The 22405-nt window shown below is 42.4% G+C and overlaps 1 protein-coding gene across 3 annotated transcripts in view; it reads right to left on the reverse strand.

The window, feature by feature from the left end:
• The window catches only part of LOC124132994 (phospholipid-transporting ATPase ABCA3-like), a 53665-nt gene that overhangs the window by 18121 nt on the left and 13139 nt on the right, over positions 1 to 22405 (reverse strand). For all 3 annotated transcript variants that reach the window (XM_048400912.1, XM_048400913.1, XM_048400911.1), the window contains exons 5-14: positions 19268 to 19508; positions 18170 to 18343; positions 17559 to 17740; positions 11738 to 11875; positions 9446 to 9575; positions 8884 to 9038; positions 7959 to 8114; positions 4591 to 4801; positions 3171 to 3420; positions 2596 to 2744 (exon numbers count right to left, since the gene is read on the reverse strand). In XM_048400912.1, coding sequence (XP_048256869.1) covers positions 2596 to 2744; positions 3171 to 3420; positions 4591 to 4801; positions 7959 to 8114; positions 8884 to 9038; positions 9446 to 9575; positions 11738 to 11875; positions 17559 to 17740; positions 18170 to 18343; positions 19268 to 19508 — 1786 coding nt within the window. The remainder of the gene's footprint in view (positions 1 to 2595; positions 2745 to 3170; positions 3421 to 4590; positions 4802 to 7958; positions 8115 to 8883; positions 9039 to 9445; positions 9576 to 11737; positions 11876 to 17558; positions 17741 to 18169; positions 18344 to 19267; positions 19509 to 22405) is intronic.

Below are 22405 nucleotides of genomic sequence, written 5' to 3' on the forward strand. Positions count from 1 at the left end.
CCATAAGGCCCTTTTTTTACTCCTGACAGGTCAAATATGTGTTAATAATCCTTAAGATGGCAAAACTAAATCATTCAACCCAAAGTTTGGGCAATATTTTTCCTCTATGATTTGTTTTCATACAATAAAATTTCAAAATTGAATCCAGTTTGTTTCCACAAACATCCATGTCAAGTGCTAACAGAGGGAAAACTAGTTCCAGGGGAAATAAAAACTCTCACTGCAAAAATCGCAAATCTGTGTAAAATGATGTAAACCCCAAGAACCTGTGGTTCAGGTGAGCTAAATAGAACTTGGCTGTTTTAGCTGCCATTAAAACTCTTAGATAGCAAACAAGCGAATAAACAAGAAAATTAATTGTTGAGATTCTTTGTTCTCAGAGTAGTGATTCCCATAAACTCATGTATATATTTTGCTGTTTGTAATTTCACACTGCACACAAACATTTTCCTGCAATATGACCGTGGCCAGTAAACAATCCAGTATGGACCAGACAAACAAATGATTAATATTATGAGCAATGATACATGCCATGTGGGCATGCAATGGCCACCCGTTCCATTAAGTTGTCTCTTAAGACATATGGGCTGCTGGGGACCAATTCTACCCCAGAATCGAATTTGTTGTTTAACGCCGCAGCTATATATGATGGCGGTCTGTAAATAATCGTGTCTGGACCAGACAATCCAGTGATTGACATCATGAGCATCGATCCACACAATTGGAATACGATAACATGCATCAACCAGGTCAGCGAGCCTGACCACCCAATCCCGTTAGTCCCCTCTTACAACAAGCTTATTCACCTTTTATAGCAAGCATGGGTTGCTGAAGATCTACTCTACTCCGCGAGTCAGATTTATGTAATAATGATTTTTATAATTGTAATAAGTTCTGGTCAAGAAATAAGCAACTATACTTATATTTTACTTGTGACCTTTTAAGCATGAAAGAGAACATCAAGTACTGTTATTTAAATGTTTCTGATCCAAACTTAAACTTCCACATTATAACAATTTCTGAATGCATTAAAATTTCAAAATATGTATTTTACATTTGATCATGCTAATCAGTGATGAGAATTGCAAGCATTATATTATGATGAAAATATAAAATCGTGTGAAGAGAATCGATTGAAGAGTTACAATCTCATTAAAATGAGATCTTAGTTCTCGCTGCCGCTAAACAAAGATCTGAGGACATCTTCACACATTGTACCCATGTCGGGAATCGAACCGGGGAAATCGACGTGACGAGCAGCCGCTTTAACCACAAGGCTACCCGACCGCCCCTGAATCACTAGAAGACAAAACTACAAGTTTGTATTAATGAGTAGGGCTGGGTTCAGTGACTCGGGTACTCGGGCCGGGTGGGTACTGTGTAGGATCCGGGTACCCAGATGACTATCCGGATCCATGGTTAGACACGTGACATATTGTTTACTGTTGAAAACTTATCTAGAACTCCATGGTGACACTACAAGACACTACTTATACTGGCATTTCTTTCTGACAATGCACACAAAGCTTCTGACTTTTATGGGTTTGAATAAAGATAAAGCTTCAGTCAACTTCAGTGTATACGTTATCAGATTGTTTTATAGTGTAGGGGAGTATCTAAATACTTTTTGTCAGAGCTCCGTTCAAACAATTCTCAGACATTTTGTACTCATCTCTTGAGACCTACAGCTGGTACCCTTTAGGATCGGGCAACAGGGTGTTGGGCACCCGGGTAGTAAATTTGGACTCATCCCAGCCCTATTAATGAGAGCAAAAAGAAGAAAAATGTGGATCAAAACAGGGACTTATTGCACAAAATTACACCTCAACGCAGAGTTTGAAACATCTCAAACATAACTCTCAATGCGGTTTCTTCTCCCTGATGCAGTACCTCCCACTGAAAATGTCCCATCATTGAAAGCCACTGCATTCTATTTCTTATGACGATTCCTGACTATTGGTAATGTTTTGCTTATCCACAAGATATGTAGCAGTGTTAGGGGTTACATAGGCTAACAGACAAGGGGCTACACACAAGCTGCCTTTAAACATATACAAGCAGTTTTATAAGCAGCGTCACAGATAGGTGAGCACACAGCACTTACTGCCGGTACCGCTGACACTGTTGCTAGTATCAAGTACGTTTGAGAATCTGAAATTCAAGCATTACCTCATTACTGATAATAAGTTACCAATAACAGAAGTACCATTAGTACAGTAGTGAGTGAGTATGGTTTTACGCCGCTTTTAGCAATATTCCAGCAAAATCACGGCGGGGATCACCAGAAATGGGCTTCACACAGTACAGTAGTGTACGGCTGTACAGGACAATCTGACTGCATCTCATTATGAAAGTTTTGTTTACCTGTAAAATTTAAGCAGATTATTTTACTTTTGTGTATAAAGTTCACCAGTTTCTCCTGTACTGATTAGTTATTTGTGTGAAAAATAATATTATAAATGTGTGAAATTAGTAAAAAATTAGTTAAATATCAAAAGAAATTGTTAAACATGTTAAACATAATCTTCAAGCAAGCGTGAGACAAATGCTACCTCCTGATGAAAGTAACCCTTGCTCAATATGTTTGTGAAGTACCTAGGTGCGTGTTGATGGAGGAGTTGGAAGACATGTCAAATGGCATGTTATCAGCTCCAGTAGCCCCTGGGGAGCCCTTCATGACTGGTAGGTTCACGCCCCCTTTCTGCAGCCTCTCTCGGAGATGACTATTGTTGTCCTCTCCAACTCTGAAAAATAAAACAAACTGCATGAAACAGCAATGAAAACATTTCAGTTTGGTGTTGAAGTTGACCTACCGGTAATCCCTTTTAATGCTCGGGGACCTGTTACCTTCGAAATTTCAGATTAACATATTGTCTTGATTTAGGCAAAACAGCTTTTGCAAAAGTGAAAGAAAATGTATTAAACATGCTGTGGTCAATGCATTATTAAATGATATGATTTGCATTGTATTAAAACAATTATTTCAAAATGGGTCTTTTTTAGAAATTAATCTTATATCAACCCTTACAAATATTGATATTTTGCATCCTGAAATCTGTAAAAGAAGAAAGTAATTGTTCTTATATGATCCCACAAAGCTTTGTTCTAATTGATTCAGCTATAACAGCTCAAAGTGCTGCTTTACAAGACTCCTGTGTGATGGTCCCCACCTGAGGAACACCTCCTCCATGGTGGTGACTGACGCGCCGAAGCTGGAGATGCCCAGCTGCTTCTGCTCCAGCTGCAGCTGGGTGAACAGCTCCTCGAAGCGGTGGGAGCTCTCCTGTGGCAGGATGTAAGACAGCTCTGCACCAATGTTGCTCTCCAGCTCGGCTTCAGGGATGTACTTGGTGACAAGAGCAGTGATATTCCCCACCACACACTGAGGTTCCTTCACTATGACCATGTGGTAGCCAGCACCTGCAGGAGAGAGAGATTGGGGGAGTAAACAAGGGGGGTAACTCTAAACACACATCAATGTGGTAGACTGCTCCTACAGGAGGGAGAAATGGAGTAAACAAAGGCAGGTAACTCTAAACAAACTTCAATGTAGGAGCCAGCACCTACAGGAGAGATGGAGGGAGTAAAAAAGGGGGGTAACTCTAAACACACTTCAATGTGGTAATCAGTTCCAACATCAGGGAGAGATGGAGGGAGTAAACAAGGGGGGTAACTCTAAACACACATCAATGTGGTAGCCTGCTCCTACAGGAGGGAGAAATGGAGTAAACAAGGGCAGGTAACTCTAAACAAACTTCAATGTGGGAGCCAGCACCTACAGGAGAGATAGAGGGAGTAAAAAAGGGGGGTAACTCCAAACACACTTCAATGTGGTAATCAGTTCCAACATCAGGGAGAGATGGAGGGACAAGCTCCTTCCCCGCGCGTGACACCTTCGTTACACTCTCGGTAACATCGCTGCCACCAGTGTGGGCGCAGCCATTACAAGAATCTTGAAATTTGCCCTCCAACCCCATATGTAGTAACGTTTATATTTTTGTTTATGTCTTTGGGAATGCCATCATATTTCAATTTTAAAAGGTTTATGACTGACCATGTTTTCCAGATGAATTTACTTTCTTTTTTAAATAATCAGATTGGTTCGAGATTGCAGACTAACGGAAAATCAACCAACTTCTCCCTTACATTCTTACTATATCAATAACACGATAGTTTTAATGAAACAGAAATCCAAATTGACAAAGAAAGAAAGTAATAAAGCAGTGATAAGTGTATTCGGCCTCACGACAGTCATCACTTGTTTGTAAACATAATGGTCATTCAGTTGCGAGTTCAACTCCAAGCATGGTTTTGGCCACCTATCACAGTGGGGAGTTATGACTGGTGGCAGCAATAGTATAGAGAGCTCCGCGAACAGGCTATCGCCAGAGTAGCTTGATGGAGGGAGTAAATAAGGGCAGGTAACTCTAAACACACATCAATGTGGTAGCCAACACCTACAGGAGAGATGAAGGGAATTTGGTAATCTGTTTCATTCACTGAAGCTAGAAAATGGAATAAAATCTTGACACTGTGCAGATATAACTGTTATTCTTGAACAGATGACATTATGTATCAATTCAATCTTACCATATTTATTCTTCAAGAAGAGAGAGCTGCCTAAACACTTGACAACCCCTTCGGCCATGATGGCAATCCTGTCCCCCAGCAGATCAGCCTCGTCCATGAAGTGGGTGGTCAGCACCATTGTCCGGCCTGCCCGGTTGTTCTGCAGCACGGTCCAGATGTGCCGACGAGCATCCGGGTCCATACCAGAGGATGGCTCGTCCAGGATCACCACCTGATAATCAGTAGAACATTGGACCCGTCACCTTGACTGCTAGCTGTTTCCTGAACAATGTTTTCTCCATCTAATTGACATGAAGACAATTACTTCTTCTTATTTCTTGGTTTACTGATTTGCAGAATATAATTTTCAAATCTTTGTACACCCACCAACATTTTAACCACTGAGAGGAGCTACCTTAGATCCATCTATGAGTGCTATGCCAAAAGTTTTCCCACTGAGATGAACTACCTTTGATCCACCTTTGAGTGCTAGGCCCACAGTTTTCCCACTGAGTTTAGCTACCTTAGATCCACCTGTGAGTGCTATGCCCACAGACAGTTTTCCCACTGAGATGAGTGAGTGAGTGAGTTGGGTTTAACACCGCTTTTAACAGTATTCCAGTTATATCGCGGCATGTCAGCTCAATGTGGGAGGAAAGCCCGAAGTGATGCAGGTCTCGGACGTTTACCACTTCTGTGAAACCCACGAGCACGGGTATCGTGCTGACAAACCTAAAACATAATCGGGGCGAACCGGGATTCGAACCCACAATCATAGGTTTCTGGCGTGCCCAAGGGACGCAACTCTGCACAGCGAATCGCGACTCGGCCACCCGTGGTCCCCTCAATTGATCCACCTATGAGTGCTATGCCCACAGACAGTTTTCCCACTGAGATGAGCTACCTTAGATCCACCTATGAGTGCTATGCCCACAGACAGTTTTCCCACTGAGATGAGCTACCTTAGATCCACCTATGAGAGCTATGCCCACAGGCAGTTTTCCCACTGAGATGAGCTACCTTAGATCCACCTATGAGTGCTATGCCCACAGACAGTTGTCCCACTGAGATTAGCTACCTTAGATCCACCTATGAGTGCTATGCCCACAGACAGTTGTCCCACAGATGAGCTACCTTAGATCCACCTATGAATGCTATGCCCACAGGCAGTTTTCCCACTGAGATGAGCTACCTTAGATCCACCTATGAGTGCTATGCCCACAGACAGTTGTCCCACTGAGATGAGCTACCTTAGATCCACCTATGAGTGCTATGCCCACAGACAGCTGTCCCACTGAGATTAGCTACCTTAGATCCGCCTTTGAGAGCTATGCCCACAGACAGTTTTCCCACTGAGATGAGCTACCTTAGATCCACCTATGAGAGCTATGCCCACAGACAGTTTTCCCACTGAGACGATCTACCTTAGATCCACCTATGAATGCTATGCCCACAGTTTTCCCACTGAGACGATCTACCTTAGATCCACCTATGAGAGCTATGCCCACAGACAGTTTTCCCACTGAGACGATCTACCTTAGATCCACCTATGAATGCTATGCCCACAGTTTTCCCACTGAGACGATCTACCTTAGATCCACCTATGAGTGCTATGCCCACAGACAGTTTTCCCACTGAGACGATCTACCTTAGATCCACCTATGAGTGCTATGCCCACAGACAGTTGTCCCACTGAGATGAGCTACCTTAGATCCACCTATGAGTGCTATGCCCACAGACAGCTGTCCCACTGAGATTAGCTACCTTAGATCCGCCTTTGAGAGCTATGCCCACAGACAGTTTTCCCACTGAGATGAGCTACCTTAGATCCACCTATGAGAGCTATGCCCACAGACAGTTTTCCCAGAGACGATCTACCTTAGATCCACCTATGAATGCTATGCCCACAGTTGTCCCACTGAGAGGAGCTACCTTAGATCCATCTATGAGTGCTATGCCAAAAGTTTTCCCACTGAGATGAACTACCTTTGATCCACCTTTGAGTGCTAGGCCCACAGTTTTCCCACTGAGTTTAGCTACCTTAGATCCACCTGTGAGTGCTATGCCCACAGACAGTTTTCCCACTGAGATGAGTGAGTGAGTGAGTTGGGTTTAACACCGCTTTTAACAGTATTCCAGTTATATCGCGGCATGTCAGCTCAATGTGGGAGGAAAGCCCGAAGTGATGCAGGTCTCGGACGTTTACCACTTCTGTGAAACCCACGAGCACGGGTATCGTGCTGACAAACCTAAAACATAATCGGGGCGAACCGGGATTCGAACCCACAATCATAGGTTTCTGGCGTGCCCAAGGGACGCAACTCTGCACAGCGAATCGCGACTCGGCCACCCGTGGTCCCCTCAATTGATCCACCTATGAGTGCTATGCCCACAGACAGTTTTCCCACTGAGATGAGCTACCTTAGATCCACCTATGAGTGCTATGCCCACAGACAGTTGTCCCACTGAGATTAGCTACCTTAGATCCACCTATGAGTGCTATGCCCACAGACAGTTGTCCCACAGATGAGCTACCTTAGATCCACCTATGAATGCTATGCCCACAGGCAGTTTTCCCACTGAGATGAGCTACCTTAGATCCACCTATGAGTGCTATGCCCACAGACAGTTGTCCCACTGAGATGAGCTACCTTAGATCCACCTATGAGTGCTATGCCCACAGACAGCTGTCCCACTGAGATTAGCTACCTTAGATCCGCCTTTGAGAGCTATGCCCACAGACAGTTTTCCCACTGAGATGAGCTACCTTAGATCCACCTATGAGAGCTATGCCCACAGACAGTTTTCCCACTGAGACGATCTACCTTAGATCCACCTATGAATGCTATGCCCACAGTTTTCCCACTGAGACGATCTACCTTAGATCCACCTATGAGAGCTATGCCCACAGACAGTTTTCCCACTGAGACGATCTACCTTAGATCCACCTATGAATGCTATGCCCACAGTTTTCCCACTGAGACGATCTACCTTAGATCCACCTATGAGTGCTATGCCCACAGACAGTTTTCCCACTGAGACGATCTACCTTAGATCCACCTATGAATGCTATGCCCACAGTTTTCCCACTGAGACGATCTACCTTAGATCCACCTATGAGTGCTATGCCCACAGACAGTTGTCCAACTGAGATTAGCTACCTTAGATCCACCTATGAGTGCTATGCCCACAGTTTTCCCACTGAGACGATCTACCTTAGATCCACCTATGAGTGCCATGCCCACAGACAGTTGTCCCACTGAGATGAGCTACCTTAGATCCACCTATGAGTGCTATGCCCACAGACAGTTTTCCCACTGAGATGAGCTACCTTAGATCCACCTATGAGTGCTATGCCCACAGAGAGTTTTCCCACTGAGACGATCTACCTTAGATCCACCTATGAGTGCTATGCCCACAGACAATTTTCTCTTCATGCCACCAGACAGAGTTCGCGACTGGGCTTTCCTCTTGGGCTGCAGTCCGATGTTGTTCAACATCAGGTCCACCTCAGATGCCACTTTGGCTGATGGTACACCTTTCAGCTGTGAAAACAAGAAACAGATTCAACATAAGTATTGAAATTGCAAACATGATGGTAAAAAAAGACTGTCTAAAATTAATGAAATGAAGAAATTTGTCTGTCAAAATTCCATTTGCTTTGTAGTGGTAAAAGAAATGCAAATATTATTCTCTTGTGACAGACATTCATGTAGCTCTATCACTGAGATGTGTTCATCTTTCATAGTTACTCGTCTTTAATTCTGTGAGCATTTGATAACAAGGCACAGAGGTTAAAAATTGGTTTCTGACTCACAGGACCTTGTGTCGAAGCTTAAATATTTCAAGATCAATCACGAGTGTCAGAAATGAACAATCCTATTATGCTTTAACACTAGGCCAGACACTCCATGCAGCACCGCTCGAGGAGAACTGTTTCTGACACACACCCATTCTGTGTGGGTCTGATGTCGGCCATTTGTGCCCAGTTGGTTTCAAATTGGCGAGTTGACAGCTTTCGGTCGATATTATTTCATAGCAATAAAGAACTGGGAGGTGTCATGCATTGGATTTGATAGAATAGTCACCCAAGACAAGGTAGATATAAAGTGTTTGTGCCTGGTCTGCGATTTCACTTTAGAAACAGCGATACAAGGCGAGCTGTGCTGTATGGAGTGTCTGGTCTTGTGTAAAGGTATAATAGGACAGTGCATTTCTGGCACTCGTGATGGATCTAGAAATATTTAAGCAATGACACAAGGGCCTGTGTTCTGATTCAGTAGTTGCTCAGATAAGTAAATATTGACTAGTGACCTTGGCAAAGAAGATGAGATGTTCCTCCACTGTGAGACTGTCAAATAGGATGTCGTGTTGAGGACAGAGACCGAGGCTGCTTCTCACGCTGACAATGTCCTCTCGGATGTCGTAGCCGTTGACCCGGGCAGTGCCCCCTGTTGGAGGGATGAACCCTGTGGGGACAGAATGTAGTTACATTAAGATACTGTATTAGGCACAGAGCTTTACATTTATAATGCTATGCTTTTTGAGTAATTCCTATACAAATCTGTAAAAGTAAAAAATATATATAATGTATTACTGAGGGAGTAATTTGGGTTTCACATTGCCCTGAGCAGTAGTAGTTCATTTCTATCACGATATATATCCACTTAATGTGAGAGTAAAGCCCAAAGTGACAGGTCCTATACGTTTACTACACTGACAAACCAAGTATCATTATTCGAAGCCATAGTCAATGGATCCTGCATGACAAAGGGACATAACTCAGCGAATAGCAGCCTCTTAAACCACAGGGTAACCTGTGACCCCTACAAAGGGCTGTGGCTATCCACGAATGTGAAGGCAGAAAACATCTGACCTGTAAGCATGGACATGGTGGTGGTCTTCCCAGCGCCGTTGTGGCCGAGGAGTGCAGTTATCTGCCCTTCATACATGTCAAGGGTCATCCCAGACACAGCCTTCTTACAAGCTTCCCCCGTGCCGAACTCCTGCCATACAAACACAGGGTGGTTAAATCATGAGGTGAGGTGAGGTGAGGTGGGGTGGGGTGAGGTGATCTGACGTGAGGTGAGGTGGGGTGAGGTGATTTGACATGAGGTGAGGTGGGGTGGGGCGAGGTGGTTTAGGTGAGGTGGGGTGGGGTGAAGTGAGGTGATCTGACATGAGGTGAGGTGGGGTGGGGTGAGGTGGAGAGAGGTGAGGTGAGGTAGGTGAGGTTAGGAGGGTGAGGTGAGGTGAAGTGAGGTGAGACTAGGTGAAGTGAGATGAGGTGAGGTGAGGAAAGTTGGGTGAGGTGAGGAGGGGTTTAACACCAAGTTGTGAGTCCAGACTAATGCTATTTACATAGTGCTTGCCAGAGCTACAGATATCTGGCATATTTGCATAAAATACCCCCCAAAATTATTCAAAACCCATTTACTATCAATTAACTTGCGTACAGAAACGCATGCATAAAATGGAAAACTCAACTGTTTTAAAACAGCACAGGTAAATACCCAATGAAGCTTTTTCAACATGCGTACAACAGAGCTAATTTCCGAAACAAAATAACTAGCTAATTTACTTTCCGAGTCAAGCATATATTTAGAACCGTTATATCCACAACAACAGCTTTCTATCCACTACACCACAGAGGCCATTGTCAAAACATGAGGAAATTTAAAGTGATAATTAAAGAGATATTTCAACCATACAATTTTATCTTTAAGTGGCATTTTAGAAGCTGTAATACCACTGAAGAAAGAGTTGAAATCCATCAGTGAACCCTGTCTGCAGTAATACAATTTTCGGGGCGGTAGGGTAGCCTAGTGGTTAAAGCATTCGCCCGTCATGTCAAAGACCCGGGTTCTCTCACGCATACAATTTTCATATATATATTATGCGCTATATTTCCAGAATTGTCCACACCACACAAGTTACAGGACTGGCTATCATGTTTTTCTCTGAAATCCCTTATCAACCAGAACTGCAGAGTTTATGGGAATAGTGCTGGAAGAGATATTTTTTTTAGCGCAGATTTTTAAGCGTTCTTTTTAAGCACAGGCACTGACTTCAGTGTGAAAGGGACGGGTTCCACAAAGAAGTGACAACGACAATGAAAGGTATTTTACTCTGATTTTGAAACCTGGAGCGGAAATTATTGATTTGAGAGAAGTGCTCTAGCTGGGTTATAGTGCATTGTGATATCTTTGAGATAAGAGGGATAACTAACGTTACATTCTGTATCCTGTCTTGATGGAATACAAAAATGCATTAAGCAGGTCTGATCAGGATAATTTCTTGCTACCTTTCTGTGTTCCCTTAATACTTCCATCTTTGTTTTAACTATAGAGGAGTTGTCCATCTTTCTTACCCTCCCAAGATTCCTACAAAACTTTTCAAGGTAATCATGCGTCTCTTCAAACAGACTTTTTTGGACAATAGAACTTAATTGTCAGATTGACTGGTGTTTGTACATACATCCAAGTCCACCGACCTGTACGTCAACTAGGGTTGGGACGAGTCCAAATTTATTACCAGGGTACCCACCCCCCTTTTACCCGACCCTACCCAGGAACCTGCTGGAGGTCTCAAGAGATGGGTACAAAATGTCCGATTGGGAATAATTTGACCGTAGCCCTGGCAAAATGTATTTAGATACACTTATAAAACAATCTGATCATGCATACACTGAAGTTGACTGAAGTATTATCTTAAGAAGGAATGGGTGCATAGTCAGAAAGAAATGCGAACATTAGAGACTTGTAGTGTAACCATGGGGTTCTGGATAATTTTTGTCAGCAAACAATATTCAACATGACTAACCATGGGTCCAGGTAGTCCTGTGGGTACCTGGGTCCTTCTCAGTACCCACCCGACCCGAGTACCCGAGTTACCCGTCCCAGCCCTAACGTCAACATTAATTATCCATTACGTTTTGGGCTAATTTTCTGCTACATCATGCAATGATAGTAAACAAATGGAAAATATTCATATAGCATCAGAGTTAAAAACGGTTTCCACATTCAAGGCATGTTATCAATTTTCAGGCCTTTTCCAAGACCAGACAGCTAAATTCGCCTTTGAAACCCGTGCTGGACATCTCGTCAAATCCAACCCTGGCCAGGACCTGCTGTGATACATGACACCTTCCTGAAGTGCTGTAGCTCACCTTGCTCAGGTTTCTTATGCTGATTCCGGGCCTCATGCCGACTGGGTCCTTCTCAAAGTATTCATCTTCTTTTTCGGTATTCAAGTCTTTGCTGTCATCAACATCATCTCGCTGTTTTGTACCACACCAGTATGACCACTAGAGAAGGATATGGGATCATATTGTTAGATGGGTGTATGACCGCTGGAGAAGGATATGGGAACATATTGTTAAATCGGTGTATGACCGCTAGAAAAGGATATGGGAACATATTGTTAAATCGGTGTATGACCGCTAGAGAAAGATATGGGAACATATTGTTAGATCGGTGTATGACCGCTAGAGAAGGATATGGGAACATATTGTTAAATCGGTGTATGACCGCTAGAGAAGGGAACATATTGTTAGATGGGTGTATGACCGCTAGAGAAGGATATGGGAACATATTGTTAGATGGGTGTATGACCGCTGGAGAAGGTTATGGGAACATATTGTTAGATGGGTGTATGACCGCTAGAGAAGGGAACATATTGTTAGATCGGTGTATGACCGCTGGAGAAGGTTATGGGAACATATTGTTAGATGGGTGTATGACCGCTAGAGAAGGATATGGGAACATATTGTTAGATCGGTGTATGACCGCTGGAGAAGGATATTGGAACATATTGTTAGATGGGTTTATGACCGCTGGAGAAGGATATGGGAACATATTGTTAGATCGGTGTATGACCGCTAGAGAAGGATATGGGAACATATTGTTAGATGGGTGTATGACCGCTGGAGAAGGTTATGGGATCATATTGTTAGATGGGTGTATGACCGCTGGAGAAGGTTATGGGATCATATTGTTAGATGGGTGTATGACCACTAGAGAAGGATATGGGAACATATTGTTAGATCGGTGTATGACCGCTGGAGAAGGATATGGGAACATATTGTTAGATGGGTGTATGACCGCTAGAGAAGGATATGGGAACATATTGTTAGATCGGTGTATGACCGCTGGAGAAGGATATGGGAACATATTGTTAGATCGGTGTATGACCGCTGGAGAAGGATATGGGAACATATTGTTAGATGGGTGTATGACCGCTAGAGAAGGATATGGGAACATATTGTTAAATCGGTGTATGACTGCTAGAGAAGGGAACATACTGTTAGATCAGTGTATGACCGCTAGAGAAGGATATGGGAACATATTGTTAGATCGGTGTATGACCGCTGGAGAAGGATATGGGAACATATTGTTAGATCGGTGTATGACCACTAGAGAAGGATATGGTAACATATTGTTAGATCGGTGTATGACCGCTGGAGAAGGATATGGGAACATATTGTTAGATGGGTGTATGACCGCTAGAGAAGGATATGGGAACATATTGTTAAATCGGTGTATGACTGCTAGAGAAGGGAACATATTGTGAGATCGGTGTATGACCGCTAGAGAAGGATATGGGAACATATTGTTAGATCGGTGTATGACCGCTTGAGAAGGATATGGGAACATACTGTTAGATCGGTGCATGACCGCTGGAGAAGGATATTGAAACATACTGTTAGATGGGTGTATGACTGCTGGAGAAGGATATGGAAACATACTGTTAGATCGGTGCATGACCGCTGGGGAAGGATATTGAAACATACTGTTAGATCGGTGTATGACTGCTGGAGAAGGATATGGGAACATATTGTTAGATGGGTGTATGACCACTAGAGAAGGATATGGGAACATATTGTTAGATGGGTGTATGACCGCTAGAGAAGGATATGGGAACATATTGTTAAATCAGTGTATGACCGCTAGAGAAGGGAACATATTGTTAGATCGGTGTATGACCGCTAGAGAAGGATATGGGAACATATTGTTAGATCGGTGTATGACCGCTAGAGAAGGATATGGGAACATATTGTTAGATCGGTGTATGACCGCTGGAGAAGGATATGGGAACATACTGTTAGATGGGTGTATGACTGCTGGAGAAGGATATGGGAACATATTGTTAGATCGGTGTATGACCACTGGAGAAGGATATGGGAACATACTGTTAGATCGGTGCATGACCGCTGGAGAAGGATATGGAAACATACTGTTAGATCAGTGTATGACTGCTGGAGAAGGATATGGGAACATATTGTTAGATCGGTGTATGACTGCTGGAGAAGGATATGGAAACATACTGTTAGATCGGTGTATGACTGCTGGAGAAGGATATGGGAACATATTGTTAGATGGGTGTATGACCGCTAGAGAAGGATATGGAAACATACTGTTAGATCGGTGTATGACTGCTGGAGAAGGATATGGGAACATATTGTTAGATCGGTGTATGACCGCTGGAGAAGGATATGGGAACATATTGTTAGATGGGTGGATGACTGCTGGAGAAGGATATGGGAACATATTGTTAGATCGGTGTATGACCGCTAGAGAAGGATATGGGAACATATTGTTAGATCGGTGTATGACCACTGGAGAAGGATATGGAAACATACTGTTAGATCGGTGTATGACCGCTAGAGAAGGATATGGGAACATATTGTTAGATGGGTGTATGACCACTAGAGAAGGTTATGGGATCATATTGTTAGATGGGTGTATGACCACTAGAGAAGGATATGGGAACATATTGTTAGATCGGTGTATGACCGCTAGAGAAGGGAACATATTGTTAGATGGGTGTATGACCGCTAGAGAAGGGAACATATTGTTAGATGGGTGTATGACCGCTAGAGAAGGATATATGAACATATTGTTAAATCGGTGTATGACCGCTAGAGAAGGGAACATATTGTTAGATCGGTGTATGACCGCTAGAGAAGGATATGGGAACATATTGTTAGATCGGTGTATGACCGCTGGAGAAGGATATGGGAACATACTGTTAGATTGGTGTATGACTGCTGGAGAAGGATATGGAAACATACTGTTAGATGGGTGTATGACCGTTAGAGAAGGATATGGGAACATATTGTTAAATGGGTGTATGACCACTAGAGAAGGATATGGGAACATATTGTTAGATGGGTGTATGACTGCTGGAGAAGGATATGGGAACATATTGTTAGATCGGTGTATGACCGCTGGAGAAGGATATGGGAACATATTGTTAGATGGGTGTATGACCACTAGAGAAGGATATGGGAACATATTGTTAGATGGGTGTATGACCGCTAGAGAAGGATATGGGAACATATTGTTAAATCGGTGTATGACCGCTAGAGAAGGGAACATATTGTTAGATCGGTGTATGACCGCTAGAGAAGGATATGGGAACATATTGTTAGATCGGTGTATGACCGCTGGAGAAGGATATGGGAACATACTGTTAGATGGGTGTATGACTGCTGGAGAAGGATATGGGAACATATTGTTAGATCGGTGTATGACCACTGGAGAAGGATATGGGAACATACTGTTAGATCGGTGCATGACCGCTGGAGAAGGATATGGAAACATACTGTTAGATCGGTGTATGACTGCTGGAGAAGGATATGGGAACATATTGTTAGATCGGTGTATGACCGCTGGAGAAGGATATGGAAACATACTGTTAGATCGGTGTATGACTGCTGGAGAAGGATATGGGAACATATTGTTAGATGGGTGTATGACCGCTAGAGAAGGATATGGAAACATATTGTTAGATTGGTGGATGACCGCTGGAGAAGGATATGGGAACATACTGTTAGATCGGTGTATGACCCAAATGATACAATGATGATATCTTGAGTATGTTGTGTCAAGGTGCTTTATTCAGTTATATATTTAACAACAATACACTACATGCACACACAGCAACATTCTCAACATATAACGTCTAACCGTCATTCCCCCTGCAACCTACCTCCCTTAAATTAAATATACTATCACATAGAACATTGCTTATCAGTTACATGTTACACTGGCAACATCCAATGTGATCTCTCACTGGGCGCCGCCATCTTGAATGGAGTCCCGCTCTCACGAGATAGTAATATTTATGAACTAACTTTTAACATTTAACAACACTATTAATCTATTTAAGAAAACACTTAAAAAAATTAGACAGGTGTAGATTACATAATAAAATAATATAAGTTGTAGCAGGTTCCGGTTTGTGGTATAAAACATAATACAGGACACATAAAAATCTATGTAACCCCCTGATCCTGCTACAATGAATTTATCTGACATGTTTTAATATGACATTGAAAAAGAATTAAAACAAATTCAAAATTGATAGAAAACAGCTGTTCGATTGAGCTCAGGTTAACTTGTGCTATGTCACGTGCTAAAGCAAGCGGTTTTTTGCTTGGAAGCGGGGTAGAAGTGATTTATTCTGCCTCTCAGAAATCTATGTGCAGCCTGTCTTGCTTGTGGCAGGGTATAAGAGATTTATTCCCCCTGTGAGAAATTTATTACCCTCCAAGGTGGGTTACACAGTATTTTATCAAGATCACATGGACCAATCAGATCCCATCATTCTGACATGGAGGTATGATAATAACATTTATAAACCTATTCATTGGGATCGCTATTAAGTAAGAGACTTCTTTCTATAGGCATTAAAACCTATTGTGAGGTTTTACTTTCCAGTCGGGTTAAATCTCATAAACAGGGACGTTGTAATGTCCCTGGGATTTTATATAATATCCCAGGGATTTTATATAATGTCCTGGGTATTTTATTAATATAACTTCCGTTGAGATTGTAACATGTAATGAAATGTAAAATCAAATGACAAATGTTTTCTTTATATTCCCGAGGATCGAACTCACAACCTTCATATCTGTAGCCCAGTGAGTGTACCACGAGGCTACAGAGGTGTTGATAAGCCTCACTGGTTTTTAGAATGTCCTTTTCAAGATCCGTACGCCAGCAACCGATATTTTACAAGCGTTTCCTAAGGTTCATGGAAAGTATGTTCGAAACATAAAAATGATGATAAATGTCGTTTTAAGTTTCTTTTTTCGGTTTATAATCATGGAAAAACACTTTCCCTCGGTTTTGGTAGACAGAGCATGCCCTGGGGGTCGGGAAAAACCGCGGGGGCTTCGCCCCCTTGGTTTTTCCCTCTCCCCAAAGCATGATCTGTCTACCAAAACCGAGGGAAAGTGTTTTCTCCAATACATAACAAACAGCAGGATGACAGTCTGCTTTATTCCCTGTTCCTGACAGTAGCCTTGTTCCCTGTTTCAGACAGTAGCCTTATTCCCTGTTCCTGACACCAGCCTTGTTCAATGTTACCAGCTGATATAGTCTTATATGTGGATGAATGGTGCAAGGAAATATGCTAGATTCAACAAATTTACTAATATAAAAGAATCAAAGCTAGAAAACCAAATTTTCCAGGCTCAAAATAATACCTATATAAATTTGTTGCAGAATCTTGAGCTGAATATGAGTAGGTTTTAAAGTATGGGAGTTGAATAATAGTGGGGCTCTGATGACCATGGCTCTTTATTAAGTATCAAGTGATACAAACCGAAATCAGTAGGAACTCGCATAACAGATAGTAGCCATGTAATCACAAGATGCAGTGCTAACACTTGTTGGTTGGTTTTTTGGTTAACGGCGCACTCAGCAATATTCCAGCTATATGACGGTGGTCTGTAAATAATCGAGTAAGGACCAGACAGTCCAGTGTTTGATATCATGAGCCATCGATCAAACACAAATGGGATCAATGACATGCATCAACCAAGTCAGCAAGCCTGACCACCTGATCCCGTTAGTCGCCTCTTCCAACAAGCATATTCGCCTTTTACGGTAAGCATTGGCTGCTGAAGACCTATTCTACCCCGGATCTTCCCGGGTCACTAACACATGTACCCCTGGTCAAAGTCTGTAAAGATCACCTACCGTCAGGAAAAAGTACCACTTCTGAGGGACTCCAAATTCTCCAGGGAAGACGGCTTCCACGTACCAGGCAATGGCACAGTAGAGAACAGAGTCGAACAACATCATGAGGAGAATGTGGAGCAGGGCGAAGTTGTCATCTACGGACACACCCTGGTCCAGGTTGCTCCACTGGACTCCCGACCCTGCCATCAAACATTTACGGCTAACTACAGTAAACTACGTTTATAACGAACTCGCTTATAATGAACTGACGGATATAACAAACTTATTTTTAGTCCCGACCATTTGTTGTATATATGCTGTATGTATGCATATAACGAACTACGGTTATTACGAACTAAATTAGGGGTTAGGGTTACACTCGCCTCTTATTCAATTAAACAGATTGGTGGTGATGTCTAACTCTGCATACATAATTGGTCTAAATAAATATTCTGACAAACATAATTTGTCTAATAAAAATATTTTGACAAACATAATTTGTCTAATAAAAATATTCTGGCCAACATAATTTGTCTAATAAAAATATTATTCGTAAAGTTAGTAAACCATAAAAGTTCTTCTAATCTACATCACCAAAGATGATACTCTGCAGAGTAGATGACACTGACCTATGCCTTCAAACATGCCGATGACCTGACCGCCAAATGCCATGGCGACTTGGAAGTCAATACAGGCGGCCATCTTCTCCCCCCAAGTCATGGTATCGTACCGGTTCTGGATGAAGAAGTATGGGATGTAGGAGCAGAAGAACAGGATCCCTCCTGCCGCTGCTGCAGAGTTGGCTGGAACAAGGAACAAGGTCACTGTCAGGGACATGGAACAAGGTCATTGTCAGGAACACGGAACAAGGTTACTGTTTGGAACAGGGAACAAGGCTACTGTCAGGGACATGGAACAAGGTCATTGTCAGGAAAACGGAACAAGGTTACTGTCAGGAACAAGGAACAAGGTCACTGTCTGGGACATGGAACAAGGCTACTGTTTGGAACAGGGGACAAGGCTACTGTCAGGAACAGGGAACAAGGTTACTGTTTTGAACAGGAGACAAGGCTACTGTCAGGAACAGGGAACAAGGTTACTGTTTGGAACAGGGGACAAGGCTACTGTCAGGAACAGGGAACAAGGTTACTGTTTGGGACAGGGAACAAGGTTACTGTTTGGAACAGGGAACAAGGTTACTGTTTGGAACAGGGAACAAGGTTACTGTTTGGAACAGGGGACAAGGCTACTGTCAGGAACAGGGAACAAGGTTACTGTTTGGGACAGGGAACAAGGTTACTGTTTGGAACAGGGGACAAGGTTACTGTTTGGGACAGGGAACAAGGTTACTGTTTGGAACAGGAGACAAGGTTACTGTTTGGGACAGGGGACAAGGCTCCTGTCAGGGACATGGAACAAGGTTACTGTCAGGAACAAGGAACAAGGTCACTGTCAGGGACACGGAACAAGGTTACTGTTTGGAACAGGGGACAAGGCTACTGTCAGGAACGGGTAATCGGACCGACCTTCTGCTCTCCAGGCAGAAACTCTATCCACTCATTACAAACACCGTGACTGTAATCATTAATTCCAAGATTCAGATTAATAGGCCTTGTGGTTTAAGAGGATTTGTTGAAAAAGCAGTGAAACCAGAAAAACAAAGGTACATGAAGATAGAGGTCATATCTGGGTTAAAAATGAAACTCTGTAAATGTATGTAATATCACCTTTCTTGAAGAACACACTGACGGCAAAGCAGAAGCAGATGGCCGAGATGCAGTAGATGATAAGGAAGAGGAAGAGGATGAACGGGTCCGTGTTGCCGATGACGTTCTCATGCTTGGGTCCGACACGGACGGAGAAGAAGATGGTCATCAGTATGATGGAGATGAGGGAGAAGAGGAGGTACTTGATGAACCAAGCCATCCAGTGCAGCCAGTTGCTCAGACCCATCATCTTCATGGACTCCTGCACACAGAACAGCAGCAATTTAGAGGGTGGTCTGAACAGGTCTGGATGGTCTGAACAGGTGATACACAGTAGTATGAACAACTGAACAAGTTGAACAAAGTAGTCTGGATGGTCTGAACAGGTGTTACAGTCTGAATATGTCTGACAATAATATGTACATGTGTCAACTAGTAGTCTGAACAGGTCTTACAAAGTAGTCTGGCTGGTCTGAACAGGTCTTACAAAGTAGTCTGGTTGGTCTGAACAGGTGTTGCACAGTTGTCTGCCCTGGTGTTACAAAGTAGTCTTGATGGTCTGAACAGGTCTTACAATGTAGTCTGACTGGTCTGAACAGGTGTTACACAAGAGTCTGAACAGGTCTGGATGGTCTGAACAGGTGTTACAAAGTAGTCTGGTTGGTCTGAACAGGTGTTGCACAGTTGTCTTAACCAGGGGTCCGGAAAATTTAAAATCCCAATCGAACATTTGCATTTAGGCCACGCCCCCTTCAAATAGCGTATTTTAGTACGACTTTTCACACACATTACAAGTTGTTACGTATTCATAATATGATGAATTATGAATTGTTTCCATTTAAATTGTTTAATTCACCGGGCAATTAATAACAAATAATATCATTCTAGATGTACATGGAAAACATACGTTTGTTTCTGTTATAACGATCTGTTAACGTAGGGAACAGTCTAATTAATATTCATGAGTTATATTCATGAGTCTGCTCAAGTGTACGCGTTGTAACATTTGGATCGAGACTATTATCCCATATTTGGTTATCACGTGACCTCACGGGAAATTTTTTTTTTAAACTAAAGATTATTTAAAAACAAGACAGATAATATAATCACAAATACTAAAATATCGTTGATAGCAATAGTTATTTGAATACTTTTTTCATCTTTACTTAATTACTGACCATAAAATTTTTTGATATCGATCGTCACAGAAAGCAAAATGGCGGTCAATCAAGATTCATTATTACGACTAGCTACTGAAAACAATAAAATCTGTAAATCCTCATTGTATGTCAACCAAGTGAAAGTCGTTAGCCACGACTTACAAAATGATCGTCCAGACTTTGGGGGTTTGGCAGATCCGGTCTGGATGGTCTGAACAGGTCTTACAAAGTAGTCTGGATGGTCTGAACAGGTCTTACAATGTAGTCTGGCTGGTCTGAACAGGTCTTGCAAAGTAGTCTGGATGGTCTGAACCAGGGGTCCGGAAACCGTCATATGCGCCGGACATGTCCGATGGGGAATCTCAAATGTCCGTTTTAAAATATTGCTTACCGGACATTTTAAAAAGTATTGTCCGGACATTCTTAAATTTTGACCGGACATGATCAACAGTTAGGACTGAGCAGTTTCTGTCTGCAGTTGCAACACAATGAAGATTAACTACACTGACAAGCTTTGTTTGTTTTGATTGCTGTAAATACATCGTACCTACATGATAGTCCAATCGGTCAATCACTGTAATAGGCAATAAACTGAGTTGACATTGATTAATCGAGGATTAATTACTGAGAACATCTTGTTAATTTGAGTGAAAGGTGTTTACAACTGTACATTAATACCTTGCATCATTGATGTACCTCATTATCCTCACAATGCTACGATATGTAACCTCAGACAAGAAGCGAAAGCGTGACGACAGCCAGTCGACCGATGCAGATCAGTCGAGCGGATCTGCCGAACCCCCAAAGTCTGGACGATCATTTTGTAAGTCGTGGCTAACGACTTTCACTTGGTTGACATACAATGAGGATTTGCAGATTTTATTGTTTTCAGTAGCTAGTCGTATATTGAATCTTGATTGACCGCCATTTTGCTTTCTCGGACGATCGATATCCATTTTTTTTATGGTCAATAATTAAGTACAGATGAAAAAAGTATTCAAATAACTATTGCTATCAACGATATTTTAGTATTTGTGATTAAATTATCTGTCTTGTTTTTAAAAAAATCTTTAGTTAAAAAAAAAACTTTTCCCGTGAGGTCACGTGATAACCAAATATGGGATAATAGTCTCGATCCAAATGTTACAACGCGTACACTTGAGCAGACTCATGAATATAACTCATGAATATTAATTAGACCGTTCACTACGTTAACAGATCGTTATTATAACAGAAACAAACGTATGTTTTCCATGTAAATCTAAACTTATATTATTTGTTATTAATTGTCCGGTGAATTAAACAATTTAAATTGAAACAATTCATAATTCATCATATTATGAATATGTAAACTTGTAATGTGTGTGAAAAGTCGTACTAAAATACGCTATTTGAAGGGGGCGTGGCCTAAATGCAAATGTCCGATTGGGATTTTAAATTTTCCGGACCCCTGGTCTGAACAGGTGTTACACAAGATTCTGAACAGGTCTGGATGGTCTGAACAGGTGTTACAAAGTAGTCTTGATGGTCTGAACAGGTGTTACAGTCTGAACATGTCTAATAATAATCTGAGGTGAGGTGAAATTGGGTTTAACGTCGCGTCCAAGATTATTGCACTTATATAGCGACGTGCATGCACGTGTATGTGTGTGTGTGGCTGCTTGTACTAGTCCGGACTGATGCCGATTTATAGTGCTAGCTCACTGAGATACCATGCCGCAGTTTAACATGAATACCCCACTCAGACACAGTATACTGACTCCGAGCCGACCAGTCCTTGTTTTAGCCCCTTAATGCCGAGCGCCAGACAGGGTAACAACAAGTACAATCTTTTAACGTCTTTTTGTATGACGCGGCCTGGGATCGAACCCTGGACCTTCCGCTCTCCGGGCGGACGCTCAATATAATAATCTGAACAGGTGTTACACAGTAGTCTGACCATGTCTGGGACAGTCATCTGAACAGGTCTTACACAGTAGTCTGAACCACTTGCATAGGC

This window comes from Haliotis rufescens, unplaced genomic scaffold (assembly GCF_023055435.1).
Source record: "Haliotis rufescens isolate VD_foot unplaced genomic scaffold, xgHalRufe1.0.p SCAF_20, whole genome shotgun sequence".
NCBI classification, from domain to species: domain Eukaryota; kingdom Metazoa; phylum Mollusca; class Gastropoda; order Lepetellida; family Haliotidae; genus Haliotis; species Haliotis rufescens.